Below are 20,778 nucleotides of genomic sequence, written 5' to 3' on the forward strand. Positions count from 1 at the left end.
TTTTGACTTGGTAAGGTATCAAAATGATACACACACACACACAGTGAAACGTCTCCTAACGGACACCTCTACAACGGACATTTTCAAATTCCCGAACTCTCCTCTAATGGTTTTAACGTGTTTTCAGGTTCTGTCTAGCGGACATTCTCTGTAATGGACACGGACAGGCAATCTGCACTGTTTCGTTTAGATTAGCACTTAATTTGATCTCACCATAACGGACAGCGGGCGAGCTCACTGCCCTTTTCTAGGAACTTTTCTTCCACGTATTGCCTCAATCGTGTGTTTATTTTCTATTTCCGATTCTCTGAATTTTATCAAGGTTTATGTCGCAGTTCTAAACCCTTTTACAAAAATTTTAAGGCATGTGTAAAACTTCTGATGAATTCGGTGTGTGCAGAGGGGGGGTGGGATTTGGTCGGTCTTTTGTCTTTTGAGTTTCAGTTTTCAGTTTTGTTCAGTGTCGTGTGAAGTTCACAATGTCTTCTCGTAAACATTTAACTTTAAAAGATAAAGTCGAACTCATTAATGCGTTATGATCGGCAAAAAAATAGTGTTCGCAATCTCGCTGCAAAATTCAAAATCGGGAAGACGCAGGTAAGCAACATCCTAAAGGGAAAAAAATGAACTGCTTAAACAATTTTGGCAACACGAAAATGATCAGGTTCAAAAATCATTCCCAAAAACTGTTGGACTTCAAATTGACAATGTTACGTATGAGTGGTTTTGTCACGCACATGCTAAAAAAATTCCCATTAATGGACCTATTATTAGGAAAAAGGCTTTGGAGGTTGCGAAATCTATGGAAGTAAATGAGTTCAAAGCTTCTGTGGGATGGCTAGACAAGTTCAAAACTCAGCATAAAATTTCTTTCAAAACCGTAAGTGGTGAAGGTGGATCTGTTGATACTGGGGTTGTAACAGAGTGGACCGTCAAATTGTAAGATTTATGTCGTGATATTGAAACTAAGGATATTTACAACTGTGACGAAACAGGGTTGTTTTTTAAAGCTCTTCCTGAAAAAACAATGAGTCTAAAAAATGAAAAGTGCCAGGGCGGAAAAATTTCTAAGGAACGCTTGACTGTACTATTGTGTACAAATATGCTGGGAGACTTTGAACAGCCTCTTGTTATAGGAAAACCACAAAATCCTCGTTGTTTCAAGGGCATAAAGTTGAATCTTTTGAATGTTGACTGGAAGTCTAATAAAAAAGCGTGGATGACACGAGATATCATGAGCGAATGGATAAGTCACTTTAACCAAAACATGATTCGTCAAAACAGAAAAATTATTCTTTTCATGGATAATGCTGCATCTCACCCGCACATTGAATTGTACAACATTCAAATCATTTTTCTGCCACCAAACACAACTGCAGAGTGTCAGCCCTTGGATCAAGGGATAATAAATTTTATACTTGGCTACAGAAAACGTGTTTTAAGACATCTCATTGCAAACATGAACAATGTAACATGTACGAGTGTCCTTCCAAAGAAAATCAGCATTCTAGATGCGATTCATTGTATTTCCTCTTCAGTAAACGCAATTAGAAAACAAACTGTCATGAACTGTTTGTAGTCTGGCAATGTAGAGCAACAAGAAGAACAAGAACTTCAACATCTATTGATATTGTACGATACTCAGCCACAAGTGACCCTGGCTACAAAGACATAGACTCGAACCTCACTACAGAAAATGGTGCTCTAGATATCAATGACATTATCATCAATATTGTTCAAGAAGTTCCTCATGAGGATGAAGAAATGGAAGGAGGTCATTCTGTCGAAGAACATATTAATAACGAACCACCGATGAAAATGGAAGAGGCACTCATACAAATCAATCGTTTAAAAATGTTTTTCGCCGCTGAAGAAGATACTGTGAAGGACTTTTGATAGTTTCTTCACTCCAAACAAATGTTGAAACTTTGGGTTAATTGTACAGACATGCTGCCAGGATAGCACATGAGGGTTTGTGAGAGATATACAGAAATTTTACAAGCAGGGATCAGGAGTGATTATCTCATTGTATACATAAGGCAGTGGTTAGGCTACATCACGAGTTACTGCATACAGGTCTGGAAGCCACTTTTTAGGAAGGATGTGGATCTGTTGGAATGGGTGCAGAGAAGAGCAGTGAGATTAGTGAGGGGAGCACCCTTACCTTAATCTGTCCACCTTTCTTAACAAGAAAGGGCTGACCGGGCTAGCCAGGTGGGTAAAGTGCCAACCCAAAGGTCACAGGTTTGAATCCCGCCTTGGGCTTGGATCAGAGTACTGCAAAAACCTTGGGAGGTGCATTATGGCCACAGAAGTCGATGCGCCAACAACTAAAAAAAAAAAAAGGAAAAAAAAAACAAAGAAAGGCTTCATTTCTGCAAATTCCAAAATCTGGAGGCTAAGCACCTGCAAGCTGATCTGATTGAGTTGTTTAAGTCTTCAAAATTAATTGAGTAAGTTCAATGATGATAGCATCCTTCCTGTTTTGCTCAGACTACACATATGAGGGGGGCAAACATTCAAATTGAGAAGAGATGGTGGTTGGATAGATGTGTGGAAATTTGACTTCAGTCAGTGGATGGTTCATTGTTGGAACAAACTTTCATCAGGGGTTGTAGAAGTAAGTAGTTTTAATTAATTCAAAGAAGAACCAGACCAACTTTTAAAGGAGGTAGACAAGTGATGTGGGAAGCGTTGAGATTTTTTTGGTTGGTGCTGTTTAAGCTTGCATCATTTGCTAATACTAACATTGAATTGCAAGGAAATAAAATTAATTTCATTAAAGCAAAAGTAATTATTAAATCCTTTTATCACCAAGCAAAATTCTTTTAAAGCAACCTTGGCCATTGTGAATTCTACCAGTTTTCAAGTGTACAGAAATTGGTGGAGGAACATGTAAAGTTTTCTTTGATAATGATCTGGCAACTGATTGCTCTTATCTTGAAACATTCAAGGAAGATATACTAAGATTTAAAGATCTCAGTAAACTTACAATACCGTATTAATTAATTAGTTCCTTTTGACAGATAGATATATAAGGAGTTCAGCAAAATGCATGAGGAATTAATAGACTTGAATTGTATAAATTATTAATCGACTTGAATTGTATAAATTATTAATCGACTTGAATTTTATAAATTATGAAGCCTGATTACTTTTCATTATGGAGTGATGAGAAAATTACATAATCTTGTGTCTGGCAAGAAGTAAAATTGTTACTGTTAGCTTTTTCTGCATCATACCTAATTAAAAAAGTTTGTGCTCTGATTGTGATTCCTGGTGCATTCTCTATATCTGCTGTTCTCTTGTGATGCAACTGGGTATCAACCACATCAAGCAAGCAGTGTTGGGTCTTTGTACTTGTAATAACATGTTTTGTTAGTGTTGTGATCTAGATATAGCGGTAACAGGAAACATTGCTTCTTAGTTCTTCCACTTGGCTAGATGGACTTCTGTTCCAAAGTGCAAAAGACTAGCGCATAAAAAAATAAAATATAATATGAATAAAAGCAAATTTCAAGAAAGTGAAAAGGGGATATAGGATGAAAGGAGAAGATTTCCCCATAGAAACAGAAAGATAAGATTTTACAGTATAGTTAAAAATGTAGAGAGAGTATTTTGGAATCCTGCCCCAAACTAGCTTGGGGCTAACAAGAAGTTGTGCCGACCGGGCTAGCCGGGTGGTTAAAGTGCCTGCCTGGTAACCCAAAGGTCGCAGGTTCGAATCCCGCTTTGGGCTTGGATCAAAGTACTGCAAAAACCTTGCGAGGTGCATTATGGCCACAGAAGCTGATGCGCCAACAACTACCAGAAAAAAAAAAAAAAAAGAAAAAAACAAGAAGTTGCTATGGAGAAACCAGCAAATATAGAAGAAATGAGTCCTGTTCCTGTATAGGCCATATGTGGAGGCCCAAGATGCGAGGAGAGCAAGGAAATTCCACATCAGTAATGTAGGTCTCAGTTAGCAAATCAGTGAAGGATATTCAGCAAAGTTATCTCTGTAAAGAAACTGCCCTTTTACATCTCCAAGTACACAGATTTAAAAAATAAAATTAAAAATTTGTATGCAGTCAGTACAGCTATTGTGTCTGTATGCCCCATGCACAATAGAGTTATATTGCCAGCTTCCAGAAATTCTAGAGAAATGGTTTATGTACTTTTTTGAGCTGAATGCATCTTCCCCCACCCAGTGGTAAAATAATGTTTCCTGTATATAATTAGTTTAAAAAATATTTGCCATGTGTACAAGTTTACAAGTTTTTTTGATAATATATTCATGTATTTCTAACATTTTTCTATCAAAATAAAACATAACTATGTTAACCTAATGACTATTAACTATTCAGTGTTCTGTTTAACACAATTTACCAGAAAAGCCTTGCATTTGTATTTGAACCCCATCTTAAGTAGGCACCCTGGGTGGGAAATCTGCATTGTGCTATTCACACTCTGGAAGGTCTTGGAGTCATCAAGGCCTCGAAGTTTTTAACAATTTATCTCTCAGAATTAGTGGATGGGTAAAAAACATTTTTTTTTTTTTTTTTGCTGCTGCTGTGTAATTCATTTGTCGTTCTCATAATGAGCATTGAGTCCACCTCTTGGATCTCTCCACAAATCACAGCTCATATTGTATTTAGGCTGGACCACTTCCTATCAATAAAATAGTATATCTTCTCAATTATGGAAATCTTAGCACTGATAAATCTACATATTCATTTGTGTTTCTTATTAGAACTGTATAATTTTTAATTAAAACTAAAAGAAAATATAATTGCAGGACTTGGAGACATCATCTTTAGAGCTTGAGGACAAGAAAGCAGTCCATACATTTCTTCAGAAATGTGGTCATGTGTTATTTACACAGTTGACAACAGTTGTTGGAGGCTTTCCACTTATGGTGGCAAATGTTTTACTTCCGCCTTCAGACATTAGTACTCATGCAATACAAGTAAGTCAGCTTTTCATGTACCTTGATCAAATATTTGTTATTTAAAAATTTAAGAATCTCAGCATAGGTATTCTTGAAGACCCTGTGTTGGTTAAGTAACTATGAATTTAATATATTTAAATGAATATCTTGAGCTCTGTGGTGGATGAGGGCCTGGAGCCTGGGCATGGAAATAAAAATTTCGCTTGTGAAAATAACACTAGCCAACAATTTTAAACTGTTTTACAATAACATGAACAAAATTAACTGATTTTGACCAAATCACATGTGCTGAAAACGAAAATGACAGTAGAAAGTTTGTAGCAAGTCACGTTTTCATGTTGTGGCTTCATGCCTCTTTTTCCAAAAATTGTGAATTTTTACTTATTTAAATGTAGTTGACTACTTTTCTTGTAAATTAATTGCTTGAAATAGAAATGACAACCAGTAAACATTCCAAATGGATAAAACATAACATATTTAAACTTTATAAACACCTATTTGGATTTAAATAAGCAATTAACCCACAGAAGTGGAGGCAAAAATAGGAAATCATACTACTTACAGTTATTTATTTTTTTTTTTTTTTGCTCTTATGAGCAGAATGATCCTCCCTTATCAGAGGCGCCTCCGTAGCCAGGTGGGCAGGTGCAGCAGTGCGTAGCACACACTTCTTGATTAGACCGGGGTTTGAGCCCGTGCCCGCCAAATACGGAGGATGCGGAAAGGTCAGGGAATGACCACCGCATACCCCCGGAGCAATATGGCCTTAGTTGCTAATGCTCCTAAAAACCAACCAACTAACAAATAACCCTTATCAGAAACCAGCAATAGTCACCCATCATTGCTGGATCCCATCGTCCTTGGTACCTCTGCTCCATAGTGTGGATATCTTGGTGGAATTGTTCCTCCCCTCCCCTCCCCTGCTTGACATTGACAGATCCCAAGTTGTCCGGAAAGAAGTCCAGGTGTGAATGTAGGAAGTGTATCTTCAGCGACACACGGCATCCTAACTTTTGATAGTTATGCAACAATTCTTCTGTCAACTCTTTATAGTTCTTTACCGTTTTATTCTCAAAAGCCCATTAAACAGCTATGAAGGATTTCCACGCAGCTAATTCAGTGGCATTAAGTTTAGTTTCAAAGATTTCGTCCTTTAAAAGCAGTTAATATGTGGGCCTACGAATATACCCACCTTCAACTTTACATTACTAATTTTTCAAAACTGGCTTTTTAAGTACTAAAAACCTTCACTATTTTTGCCCAGACCTTTTACAAAATTTTTCACAGACCCAACTTAATGTGCAAAAGTGGGAGAAGCACCATTTCAGGTTTTACTAAAGGCATGCATTTGATGTTGGGTTTTCCAGGAATGTATTCTTCTCTAATGGGCCATTCCTTCACAATTTTCTGTTCTACTGCTCGACTATCCATATAAACACAGGAAACAACAATATTTAGTAAAACCACCCTGTATCCCAAGCAACAAAGCAATTACTTTTAAATCACCACAGATTTTCCAACAATATTTCTTATAGTCTAATTCAGGTGTGGCCAACAAGTTGATCACTATCTACCAGTCGATCACAGCGAATTTTAAATATATATAAAAAATGATTAGTCAAAATCTAAACATTATTATGCACCCCATTGCATACACTTATTACAAATCCATTGAACCACGTGACTACTCTTGTTGCCGTGCAGCCGCTAGGTTTTTGTCTAGCGAAAATTCATGCAGTTATTTTGTGGAGAGCTTGGTGTATGTGTCAAATTCTTATTTAGCATACTTAATATTAATAACTGGACAATGCTTATACATTAATTTGATACCCTTTGATTTAAAATGAATACTATGAAAAAGAGTAAAATGTATCATTTTCATCAAGAGTGGGAACTAGAATACTTTTTTATAATGATAAAAAGAAAAATGTCGTTTGATTTGCAATGCTTCCATGGCTATACCCAAAAAAGGAAATTTAGAAAGGCACTTCATGGTAAATACCAATCGAATTTTCTGCCTAATAGTGACCTTAGAAAAAATAAATTAAAAGAACTTAAATCCAGATTATTCGCACAATAAAATTTCTTCATGACTTAATTTAAATCAAAATCAGTAATTGTAGTATCATTTAAAGTGAGTCATCTTGTAAAAAAATGCAAACTATTTTCTGATGGTCAGTTCAACAAAGATGCATTTTTAGAAATAACAGATTCACTTTTTGAAAATTTTAAGAAGAAAGATGAAATTAAAAGTGCTCTTTAAGATCTGAAATTATATCGAAATACCATGCTGTGATGCATCGAAAAAATGACGTAAAAATGTGAGCGAGCAATTGCGTGCTCATATTGCTAATTGTGTGGCCTTTTCTTTACAACTGGATGAATCTACAGACATCAGTGATGCAACTCAATTGCTCATTTTTATTTGTATGGTTTTCGATGACGCTGTCATTAGAGAAGAACTGAGTATGGTTTCGTTAAAATAAATAACTGGAGGTCTTGATATATTTAACACATTCAAAAATTTTATGGAAAAGATTAAATTACTACTATTTAAGCTCGTATCAATAACAACAGATGAAGGCGGGGCATCTTAACAGATTCATCACATTGTGCCAAAAGGATGATGAATTCCCAGATTTTTTGAGCTACCACTGTGTCATTCACCAGCAAAAGATTAAATACTAAAAGTGTTATGGACATAGCTTTAAAAATCGTGAATTCCATCAGAGGATAATCTCTTCAAAGGAAACTTTTCAAAATGCAACTCGATGAAAATGAACCAGATCTGATATTACACACAAATGTGAGGTGGCTAAGTCAGAGTAAGTTTCTATAGAGATTTTGAATTTTGCTGAATGAAATTAAAAAATTTGTTGATCAAAGGGGAGATGATTATCAGCAGCTACAAGCTGCAGTGTAGAGTGGTGTGATCTGGCTTTTTTGGAAGATTTTACCAGTAAATTAGGTGATCTGAATTTGGAATTATAAGAAAAAAATAAAAATGTGTGTGACATGATTAGTAGTATTTCTGCAATTTTTGACAATGGCTAAGGATCTCAAAGAAAAAGAATTTGATCATTTTGCAAATATGCAAAAATATGCTGTTTTTGAATTTAATAGACAGAAATATGTTTCTGAAATTGAGAAAGTTGTGGGTGATTTTAAAAAAATTGAAGACATTGTTCAATATATTTCTTATCCATTTAATGTTGACCTAGATATGAAACAAATTGCAGAAAAAATTGCTGACATTTTTGACATGGAGAAAATATTACTTGAAAATGAAATTATTACATTGCGAAACGATATCTTCCTAAAAGCTAGATCATCAGAAAAAGACTTTTTGAAATATGCTTGCTGAGAAAAGCACCCAAATATAAAAAAAATGCAGTGAAATTCCTGTTTTGGTTCCACATTCCTATGTGAATCGGCCTTTTCATATTTGAAATAAGCAAAGACAAAGAATCGCTTTACTCTTGCGGATTTGCATACAGAAAATTCTTTACTGTTGGCCTTATCACAGTATATCCCCGAATTTGAAAGCTTGGCAGATGACACGAACACACAAACTTCACATAAATTAAAATTTTAAATACATATGAATTTAAAATAAGAATTTTGAATTGTATTTAATTGTAAAATTTATAAACAGCATGTGTTGATTAACTTTTTTAACCACGTGCAGTGAAATTCTTGAGATGGTAGATCACGGTACATTTTGAAGAAAAAAGTAGATCGCATCACAAATTAAGTTGCCCACCCCTGGTCTAAGGCATTTAATAGCAGTGATATACTATCGTAAGTTTCTTGCATGGCCGCTGAATGAGCCACTGGGACTGATGATTTGATATTACCATTGTGTAGCAAAATTGCTTTTAAATTGAGTTTAGAAGAATCGATGAATAATCTGCGTTCTTCAGGATTTTGTTCAAGCCATAGTTCATCCATCAATCTGTTTACATCTTTGCAGACACAAAGAGAACCTTCCATTTGATGATAACCTGCAAACTTTTCATTTCGGTTTTTAAACACAGAATTACTCATGGTTTTTCCAGTAAATTCCACTGTTGCAACCTAGATCTTAATAACTCAGCCCATTGCTTTGAAAGATTAAGTTCACTTTGCTCAATTAAGTGTGGGGTTTTGTCATTTTCAGGATTGTAACAAGGATTGGCAGACGTTGAGGGGTGGGGGACCAGGTATGGGCTCTAGTGACTTGCTCTTCTTCCAGAATAGTGATTTCTTCACAACTAGGTGGAGGAATAGGAATAGGGAGTTCTGGTGTGTGTGAAACCAGTCTTATTGTGGACGGAAGATATGCGTATTTTATTTTAACTCTATTTTCCTTGAAAACCCCTTAGTTATTTGTGAGGCAGAAATAACAATTTTCGAGGTGACTTGTTCATTCTTGCCAGATCATTGGAATTTTAGAATTGTTCCCCCTTCATCCATTCAGTCAGATTTACATAGCATGTTATACAGCACGCGTGTGGTGCCCACCTTTTATTCTGATCACCCATGTGACAATCAAAATAAAAATAATAAGCTTGTTTCACTTTGTGATTGATCGATGTTATGACTTCACTGTGAATTAACACATGCACAGCATTTTTGCTCCATTTAATGAGTTTTCACAAGACCAAAACAGAAGTTTAAAACACCACAACCTACCACTATATCTTACAAATCAAAACTAACCAAAAAATTTTACATTTAAGGGCTAAAGACAGCTTGTAAACAAAGTGTCTTTTACAGAGGGTACCTGGGTGACGGAAATATTGTAGGGACCAAACATGCTACTGCATAATAAGGATTATAATAATATAACCCAGAGCAGCTACTCCTCAGGGCCATAAAACTAAAAAGAGGTATTAGTATACCATTAAACAGCCCAGATATATCTCTTTTCTTACAATAAATTCGACCTGGAAAGGTACAGATGGACAATTTCATTGATTTTGAAGCTATTTTATGTTTTTGTAAAACTGTTTTTGCATTTTTCTAAAAAAAATGTGATGTGACAGAAACTTTTTACTGTCATATTCGTAATCGGCACATACAAATTAACAAAAGAATGCTTACTGTCACCCATGTCAGCAAAACCTTATTGACTAGTGTAATTATTTTGAACCAGATACCATAGGATCCACCTCCTAGATTCCTTATAATTCATTCCACTAGTGGAATGAATTATCAGGAATAGGATTAGTCCATAGGGAGGATATCATCCATCTTTACATGGTTAACAGGCTTCTTTGAATTTATCAAATGGCTGCAATTTGGGAACATCCCTTATTCAAATTAAAAGTGACAAACACTTTCACAGCTCCAAGCCACCTCGCTTGAAAATATGTCAATTAAAATGACACTTCACAAGGTATTAAACTCCTCTTGTAATCCCAGAATTGGATAGGGATATAGTCCCATATTCCCTATTAGAAACATCATTCTTACTTTCAGTTCATGAACAATTTCCAAATTGAATTACAGCTGGACACTGCCCATTATGACCTCATACACCAAATCTTTTTTCATGAAAGAGTGGAAGTCCATAAGCTAGTAACTCCTACCCACATGCAGTGCTTTGCATTTGTCAATGTTAAACTTCATTGTGTTACTGGGCAGACAGCAACCAGCACCTTCATGGTGTTCTTTAACTTGTTTTTCCTCTTCTCTTCATGAAAGCCCTAAACTCAAAAGGGTTGAAAGTTAAAGACAAGATGGAAGCCTGTTCCACCAATCAACTATTCGCTGGCTAAAGGCAAATTTCCACATCTATTCTACAACTATCTTTCCTCAATTTAAAGGCCCCGGGTGCCAAGCGAATGTGATCGAGCGTTTTCTCTGTGCTGAAAAAGTGATTATCTAAAAGCGATTTAAAGTTATATTAAGTTCCTGTCCTTAATAAATTTATTTTTTATATCAGCTACTGTCACAAAAAGTACTTGTACAGAGCAAGAAAGAAAAGCTACCTTTCTTTATTTTTCATACTTCTTTTACTAACACTTAATACTCTACGCTTGGTCACACCAGGCACTGCTCCTGCCTCCCCGTGGCGGGGCCGGAAGTCTTGGCAGAAAAGCTCATCTGCCAAGGACTAAAAGGAGCAAACATGGATCAACATGCCTTTCCGCCTCTCGAGCCGACAAGCTCTCGGCCAGAGTTAGACAACGAGCATAACACGTCGCAATCCAAGAGGATGAAAACCACTTCCTCAGCGACAAATTGTCCTGCATTTCTAATAATGCACTCTCTTGGAGATCAGCCTCTCAGTAAGCTCTCTCCGTTTGTTATCCAAAAACATCTGGAAAGTCTGGCAGGATCGCCTAAGACAGTCAAGAGGCTGCAATCAGGCGACCTACTAGTGGAGACAATAAACCATGGACATTCGCAGAAACTACTAAACCTTGCCAACTTTGCTGGAATTCCAGTAAAGGTTTCTCCCCATGCTACCCTAAATACATCCAAAGGGATTATATCCAGCTGGGATCTTTTGAATGTCACGGAGGAGGAGATAATGCAAGAACTTCAAGACCAAAATGTCATTGCAGTCAAAAGGATTAAGACTAAAAAAGACAATATACTTGCACCTACAAGGAACATTATCCTCACTTTCAATACACTAAATCTACCAACATCGATAAAAGCAGGCTATCTACATTGTCGAATTAGGCCCTACATCCCTAATCCTTTGAGATGTTTTAAGTGCCAAAAGTATGGTCACTCTCAAATGGCATGTAGAGGAAATCAAGTTTGCCCCAATTGTGGGTCCTCTGAACACACTCAAAGTGATTGCTCAGCAAAAGAAATGGCCTCCCCCAACTGTAAAGGCAACCATCCTGCCTATTCCAGGTCTTGCGAGAAATGGAAAACTGAAAAGAAAATTGTGACATATAAGATTGAAAATAAAGTAAGTTTTCAAGAAGCAAGGAAAGTAATTGCTCCCAGTTTGACTAAGCGTACGTACGCCAGTATTGCGCAAAAGTATCAATCAGTGGGCACCCAAACCGATGTTACAGTACCTATAAACACTTCAATTTCTGACTGGGCTAGGGCTGTTCTCTCCCAGCAACAGTCCAATACCCCTAAGCAGATGAACCAGGCAAATAATACTGCAATTACAGTACCAGCAACATCTCCTTCTCCTCCCACAGTGACTGTTTCTACATCAAATAATTGGAGCTCACATTTAAAAAAGAATATCCCAGAAACATCTATGGATACATTCGACGCATCTAGACAAGAACCTATATTAGAATTACATGCGGAAGAAGAAATGGACACCGGTCGACCATTCTTTTCCAAAAAAGACAAACCAAAGCCTGAACGTCACAAGCCAACCACATTAAAAAAGCAGTCAGATACAGCTTCTTCTACTAAACACCAATAATGCCTTATATTCTACAGTGGAATTGCAGAGGATATCGTAGCAACCTTAATGATATTCAAGTCCTAATTCACCGCTATTCTCCAGTTGGTTTCTGTCTACAGGAAACCTACCTAACTCCACAAATTTCCACCAACATTAAGAACTATGTCATATATCGACAAGATCGTAATACTTCAAATGCTGCCCGTGGAGGTGTGGCCATCTTCATCAGCTCAAAGATCCCGACCAAACAAATTGTTTTGCAAACTGATATTGAAGTTGTTGCCGTACGTCTGATAACCCAGATTGCTTTAACACTAGCATCAGTCTATCTCCCACCTAGTCATACTTTCTCTTACCAAGATCTTGAAAACCTGCTAATGCAATTGCCACCCCCGGTCTGTCTGTTGGGTGATTTCAATAGCCACAATCCCTTATGGGGATCAACAAAAGTAGATACACATGGCCGACTAATTGAAACTTTTCTAGACAAACAAAACCTTACTGTTCTTAATACTGGTGCACCCACTCACATACAATTGCCAACTGGACAAACTTCTGCAATTGATCTATCAATATGTTCCCCGACTCTGTATCCAATCATAGAATGGTCTGTTTTAGATGACCCCTTGGGCAGTGATCATTTTCCCATTATTTGTGATCTGCTCACTGCTCAACCACCATTAGTCAATCCCTGCAGGAAATGGAAGTTTTCTCAAGCCAACTGGGTCAAATTTAAATCTTTAGTCACCCTGGATGAGCAATATATACGGACACAGTCGATAGATGAAGCCACAGATTATATCACTTCACACATACTATCTGCAGCTAAGTGTTCAATTCCATTGTCGAATCCGCATTCCCGACAGCACCATAATTATTGGTGGAATGAAGACTGCACTAAAGCAAAGAAGTTAAAAAATAAAGCATGGAATATATTTCGCAGATCACCAACCACGACTAATCTAATCAATTACAAGAAACTAAGAGCCAAAGCACGTCTCATTCAAAGGCAAGCCAAGAAGAATTCTTGGATTCATTTTGCATCTACCATAAACAGAAACACCAACTCCAGGTTAATATGGAAGAAAATCAGACAGATTTCTGGAAAATTCCCTACAACCCCCTCACCTATTCTTTCATGGAATGGGCAGGAACTCTCAGCTCCTGAGGACATAGCAAATGCTTTGGGCAAAACGTTTGCTAAAGTTTCAGCGGTGTCAAATTATTCGGAGGATTTTCAGAAAATAAAGACCAAGACTGAAGAACGAGCCATAAACTTTCGAACCTCAGTTTTCCTTCCGTATAACCAGCCTCTTCAATATCACGAACTCCTACATGCCATGAAAACGACACACAACGGTGCTGCTGGGCCAGATGGCATATCTTATATCATGTTACAATACCTTGGTGACAAAAATTTACAAATACTACTGGTCTACTATAACAGAATATTTATGGAAAACATTTATCCCATCTCCTGGCATCATGCCACAGTTCTTGCCTTTTTGAAACCTGGAAAAGATCCTACAAGGCCATACAATTACCGACCAATTTCCCTCTCCAGTTGCCTCGGTAAATTACTTGAAAAAATTATTCATAATCGACTTGTTTGGACCATCGAAACACAACACCTAATGAGTAATAAACAGCATGGCTTTCGTAAGAACAGGTCCTCCTTAGATCTCATGATTAAAGCAGAGTCTGCAGTACGCAATGCCTTCGTAAAAAATGAACATCTCGTTTTGGTTTCCATTGACATAGAGAAGGCATTTGACACTACCTGGCGTCATGGCATTCTCAGCGACCTCCATGCCCTTGGTCTAAGGGGCAACCTTCCTATATTTATCAGAAACTTTCTTCGGAACCGTTCGTTCCAAGTCCGATACCACAACTCTCTTTCTAAGACATTTTTACAGGAAGAAGGAGTGCCACAAGGTTCTGTATTGAGTGCAACCCTCTTCGCCCTTAAAATTGATTCTATAACAAAGGAACTCCCAAATACAGTTGAGACCTATCTTTATGCGGATGATCTATCCATTTCTTGCCATTCTCAGAATATGAGATCCATTGAACGGCAACTGCAGTTATCCTTGAATAAGGTGCAAAGTTGGGCAGGACTCAATGGCTATCGTCTATCTCAGCAGAAAACTGTTGCAATCCACTTTTGTAATCAACGAAAAATGCATACAGATCCTGAACTTCAGATGTCAAATTTTACCATTCCAGTGACCAACAATATCAGATTCCTGGGATTAATCCTTGACAGAAAATTAAACTTCCTTGAACACATTAAATCGCTACGTACTTCCTGCCTTAAAAAACTGAACATACTGAGAGCTTTATCTGCAATGTCTTGGGGAGCAGACCGTACATCTTTGCTTCTGCTATATAGAGCATTGATCAGATCCCGTTTGGATTATGGTGCTCCAATCTACGATTCTGCCCGAAAGAGTACACTACGCTGGTTAGATCCTATACAGCATAGTGCACTGCGGATTGCCCTTGGCGCATTCAGGACATCCCCTACCCAAAGTTTATATATTGAAGCACATGAGCCCCCTCTTTGTCTCCGCAGGAAAACACTACTTCTTAAGTATGCAGCCCGAATCCAAAACTGCTGTCAGCATCCTATTGGGCCGTATCTCTTTAATCCACCACTGCAAAACCTTTATAGAAACAAACCCAGTAAAATAAGACCGGCAGGCTTACGCCTAATTGAAATAACACAGAGTTGGAATATTCCTAATATCAACAGGCTAGACGTCATGAAATGCTTTCACCCACCTTGGACACCTCCTCCACAATTAACTTGTGATACTTACCTTCAAAAATGGGGAAAGAATCTTTTACCGTCACTGAACATGAAACAACTCCATGCAAGCCATATTCAGAAATATGCTAGTTTATTGCCAATATATACTGATGGCTCCAAATCACACTCAGCTGTTGGAGCAGCAGCAGTATTTCCCTCTACAATCATTTCTGCTTCCCTGCCGCCTGAATATAGCAGCTTCTCTGCAGAACTCCATGCAATAAAGTTAGCTTTAGAAAACCTGAATCTGTACCCATCTCTAAAATATATTGTATATACTGACTCTCTAAGCTCAATTACAGCAATACAAAACTTTCGTTATAAGGTTCATCCTATATTAAACCAAATCAGAAGCCTATTATTAAAAATTGAGGAACGTCATCAATCAGTGACCTTTTACTGGATCCCAGCCCATTCGGGGATAAAAGGGAATGAACTCGCTGACAAAACTGCCAAAAATCCATCAACTTATGACTTAACCCTTGCTCCTATTCCAATCTATGACTATAATCATATCATACAAACAACATGTCTTGCGATGTGGAAAGAGATATGGGACACCCAAAGCAATAATAAACTTTATCAGTTGAAACAGGATCCACAGCTTTGGCGCTCTAGCATCAAAACAGTACGAAGAGAAGAAGTAGTGCTTGCACGAGCACGGATAGGACATACATATCTGACTCACCTTCACCTACTTACAGGAGAGGATCCTCCTCATTGTCCACACTGTTCCTCGCACTTATCAGTCAAACACATTCTCGTTGACTGCCCTCACTATGATCAGGACAGAATATCCATCCTCCTTTCCCTAAAAAATTTTCCGGAACCGAAGACATTAAAAAATATTATAGGTGACGATGCAAACATCAATGAATTCTTCTCTTTTTTGAAAAAAATTGGATTGTATCATAAATTTTAAAACATCACTCTAATAAGCCATAAATTGATTTTATCCAAAATTTGAGTTTTATTATTTTCCTATGAATAGGCGCACTATAGCCCCAGCAGCTCGTGCGCCATTAAACCCCCATCACAACAACCTCAATTTAAAACTGTGCTCCCTCAGGTTCTTAGTCTGAGCAAGAGGAAGAATCCCATCAGCATTCAGCTTGCTCAGCCCATTCAAGGCCTTATACACCTCAATCAGATCACCTTGCAGGTGCTGCAATTTGCAGAACTTAAGCTTTTCTTGGTAAGAGCACCCCTTTGTTCCCCTCACCAATTTTGTTGCCCTTCTTTATACTCGTTCTAGCATTCTACATCTTTCCTAAAATTAGGCCTCCAGACCTGTACACAGTATTCTAGGTGTGGCCTGACCATTGCCTTGTATGACGGGATAATCACCTCCCTGTCCCTGCTAGCAAAATTCCTATATATCATTGACAAGACTCAATGACCTGCCCTGGCAGCCCGTCTACACTGTTCAGCGAACTTCATATTTGACTGCACGTTTACCCCAGGTCTTTTTCACTTTCCACTTCCCTGAGTGTACTACTACACAGTTGTTATGTTTCTCTTCGGATATCGCTACCCATATACAGTACATTGCATTTGTCAATGTTAAACTTCAGGTGCCACTTCTCAGCCCATTTTCCCAACTTATCTAGATCCAGTTGGAGTAGCATACTGTCTTTACTGTTGGTAACAACCGTGCCAACCTTTGTATCATCTGCAAACTTGGACATTAAACCTGATATACCTTCATCACTATCATTTATAAATGTACAAAATAACAGTGGGCCCAACATCGAACCCTGGGGAACTCCACTAACAACATTTGTCCACGAAGAGCAGTGTCCATTGATTACCACTCTCTGTCGTCTCCCACTCAACCAGCCCTTTATCCATTGTAGCAACTTACCCTTACTGCCATACCTGTCCAATTTGAACAGCAGTCTTCCATGTTCAATAGTATCAAAAGCTTTCCTCAAATCCAAGTATATGATATCAAAATTATTTTTGGCATTCAGTTCCTTTATGACCAGATCATAGTATCCAATCAAATTGGTCAGACAAGACCTCCCTGTAACAAACCCATGCTGTGTCCTGCAATGCTTCTTTAACCAGTGATTCCATTATTTTCCCCAGAACAAAAGTTAAACTAACAGGTCTGTAGTTACTTGTGTCACCTCTTTGAATCCCATTTGTGAATTGGTGATACATTTGCACACCTCTAATCCATGGGGGACCTCCCCTGAGTCCAGGGGAGGTCCCCTCTCATAATTATGGCTAAGGGTTTGCTTTACTTCCTTATGCTCCTTGTTAGCGTTTGATAAACTTCTGGCACTCCCCTCATTGAATGACTCCTCGTGTGTGAATGTAGATGCGAAATACTCATTCATTTTGTCAGCCAACTGAGCATGATCATCAATAGTCAACCCATGTATGTTAAGTGGTCCAATCTGTTTCATCCCTTTCCTTCTAGAGTTTACATAAGTGAACTCTGCTGTTTTATTTCTCGTAATCTGCCTAACCTCCTTTGTGACTTGATTACAGACTAGTTTATACCTGCCATAGGCTTCTGCGTCACATGATGCTTTATATGCATTCCATACATTCTTCTTCTCTGCCGTGAGCCTCATTAATTCATCTGACATCCATTTATGCCTAAACCTTGAACAGTATCTTAGTTGGAATGAAAAGCCTAGTAGCCTCCAAAATTAAGTCCATTTAGAATTCAGCGTTGGTAACATCATCAGTTGATCCCACTGTACAGAATTTAAAAACTGTTTGAGACCACTGTAGTCACCTTTACGAAAGCAAAAGCCCTTCCCTTTAGCCTTGATGGTACAGTAAACCCTCATTAAACTGGACTAGTAGGGGCTGAGAGGTGTCCGTTTTAATGAAAGTCCGGATTATATGAAATACGCTTTGTAATGTTTACTGTGTAACAAAGTTGTACACCTGGTTCAGTTGATAACTCTCCTTTTGAATAAAATCATTCAGTTGTTTCATGAAAGGCTCAACAGCTTCAAAATCAGCACTAAGAATTTCCCCACACATTTTCTTGCTTGAAATGTTATGCCATCTTCTAAATCTAAAAAGCCAACCTGAGCTCGCTTTAAATTGTTCAATTCCTAACTCTTTAGCCAGTCTCTCCGCCGCTGCTTGAAGGTCTATTCCTTGCACAGCCAAACCAGACGAATGAAGTTGGGAAAACCATTTGTACACAGCATCATCTAGTGTTTTATCAGTAGGCATCTGCATTCGTTTAACTTTACTTTTTTCTTTCTCCACGTAGAACTTGAGAACAAAATTGAATTTCACTTTTTTTCTTTTTAATGTCCGACACAGTTTGTTTTGCAATGCCGTAATCAAGACAGAAGCTGGATGCTGAAGCTCCTTTTTCAAGTTTTTCTGTCACCGATAGTTTATCGTGAAGAGAAAGCATTTTATGCTTACGCTTCTGTCCTACACTAGGCTTACTTAAAGACATTAACTGCATAGCACAAACGACAAAAGATAGAAGCCTATAACTGTGGAGCAAACAACTATCTGAACCCCAGCCGAGAACCAAGTTGTTTGTGCAGCGTGAGTCATCACAGCCCAATGACCTTGGACACAACACATATGACCTTTGAGCCCGATCGTCGTTTAATTTTTACACTTTAAAATTTTTTTTGAGCTGTCCGTATTAATGAGGGTTTACTGTAATTGCATCTTTAAGTAATTCCCACATCAGTACATTGTGATCACTGTCATCCAATAGTTCCTTCATCTGCAAATTCTTAATGCATGAATAAACACTGCTGATAACCAGATGAAGAGTATTACTCCCTCTGGTTGCCTCTCGAACATGTTTCTGTAGAAAACAGTTATCCAATAAATCCACTAAAGTCTTGCTAGTGTGCGAGTGACCAAACCACAAGTTCCAGTCAGTATCTGTAAAGTTAAAATCCCTCATTATAAGACATTCTGATTTACTGGTCCACTTTATTTCTCTGCACAATTGCTCATTATAGTCATCAGATTTATTAGGCCAATAACACACACCTACTCTCATTTTTCCTTTCCCAGTGCTTCTTTCACACTAAACAGACTCAACGCTGCATTGGTGGACAATGCAGCGTTGTTTCTTAACTGACAGCATAACCCCTCCTCCTTTCCTGTCCTGTCTATCCTTCCTGTACACATTGTACTCCCCAAATTCCAATTCTGCACTGCTTATATCTGTGTGACACCACGTCTCTGATTTCCCAACAATATCTGCCTTTGATGTCTTGACTAGTACTTCAAGCTTATCAAATTTATTAACTATACTCCTGGCATCGGTGTACATGCAAGTATACATGCACCTGTTTCTACTCTTAGGTACCCTAACACAGCCCATGTATTCACTTATTCCACTATGACTCCCAGAAATCTCTATCACCTTGCTTTCCAGGCTGCTGCTCATTCTAATAGAAGCAGTGCAAGAATCACTTTTGCCTCTGCCTGCGGCCACTGTTAACCTTTTATTCTGTGTACCCCCCCCCCCCCAAAGCCAGCAGTTTTCTAACCCACCTAACACTGCCTCGATAGCATCTGCAAATATTCTTGCACCCTTTCTATTCAAGTGTACCCCATCCCTGTAGTAGTAGTCTCTCCTGTCAACAAGCACAGATCAGGCTGAAAAAAATTCTACCCCTTGAGCCTTGCACAATCTCTCCAGGACCAAATTGATCGACAAGACTCTCATAATATACTCCCTCCTATCATGTGTGGGCAAAATTGCAGACACTTTCAACTCTAACTCACAACTTTTTTTCAACATTGACCTGTGCTTGTTGATTAAATCTGTAGATAAATATCTCATTGTTTCAAACACATACAGCATCAACTTTTGCCCATGGCAGACATACCCTTGTTCTGTTTCACCTATCCTTCTTGCATAGTATATTCCTTGTCTCCCTGACAATAGTCACCAACAATAACTAGTTCCTTTGGGACCAGCGCATTCTATTCTGCCTTGGAGATTGTCTCTGTTTTGCCTGATGCAGAGGAGTGAGCTCAGCCATTGAGCTGGGCAGCTGAGAGCTTGTTGGGCCTCATGTTAATTTCTTCAACGGCATTTACCCTACACCTAGCCCTCGTAGACTCTCATCAGAACGCTGAGTTGGCACCTAATTTCTTGACACTCTAGACACCTAGCACACACAAAGGCACAAACCTCCTTGACTAGATCATGTCCTGTTTTAGAAAGTTTGGCAAACATTTCTTCAACAACTCACTTTATTTCTGATATTTCTTTACAAAATCTGGTCCTATTACATTATTTTACTCTATTTTCCCAGAAAACATTTTGTTTTTGCTGAAGACATTTTGTTTAAAGAAAACATTTTGTTTAAAGCTTCTATTGTTATCTTGATGAATATAGATCAGTGTCATAGCGTGACAGCATCCCATAGTAAAACATAGGGCAAAATGTTTCCTAGTGGTTCCTTTATCATCAAATTCTTTATACACATATAATCACTGCTGATAACCGGATCAAGAATATTACCCTCTCTGGTTGCCTGTCGAACATGCCGCTGCAGATATTGTTAATGGTCTTGCCTTTTTCTGGCCATGAAGGACACATGGGGCAATACTGTTCAATTTCTAGCTCTACAATAAAGAGTGTTTATTTATTTGTTTATTTTATTTTTTTGGAAAATTGGGTGCATTGATTGCAAAGTC

At 38.0% G+C, this 20,778-nt stretch overlaps 1 protein-coding gene across 6 annotated transcripts in view; it reads left to right on the forward strand.

Moving 5' to 3' along the window:
- Positions 1 to 20,778, forward strand: part of LOC150081274 (uncharacterized) — a 207,994-nt gene that overhangs the window by 156,863 nt on the left and 30,353 nt on the right. For all 6 annotated transcript variants that reach the window (XM_090379587.1, XM_090379583.1, XM_090379586.1 and 3 more), the window contains one exon: positions 4,778 to 4,948. In XM_090379587.1, the coding sequence (XP_090235713.1) occupies positions 4,778 to 4,948 (171 nt within the window). The remainder of the gene's footprint in view (positions 1 to 4,777; positions 4,949 to 20,778) is intronic.

This window comes from Mastigoproctus giganteus, chromosome 8 (genome assembly GCF_048544385.1).
Source record: "Mastigoproctus giganteus isolate SK-2022 chromosome 8, ASM4854438v1, whole genome shotgun sequence".
Classification (NCBI taxonomy): domain Eukaryota; kingdom Metazoa; phylum Arthropoda; class Arachnida; order Uropygi; family Thelyphonidae; genus Mastigoproctus; species Mastigoproctus giganteus.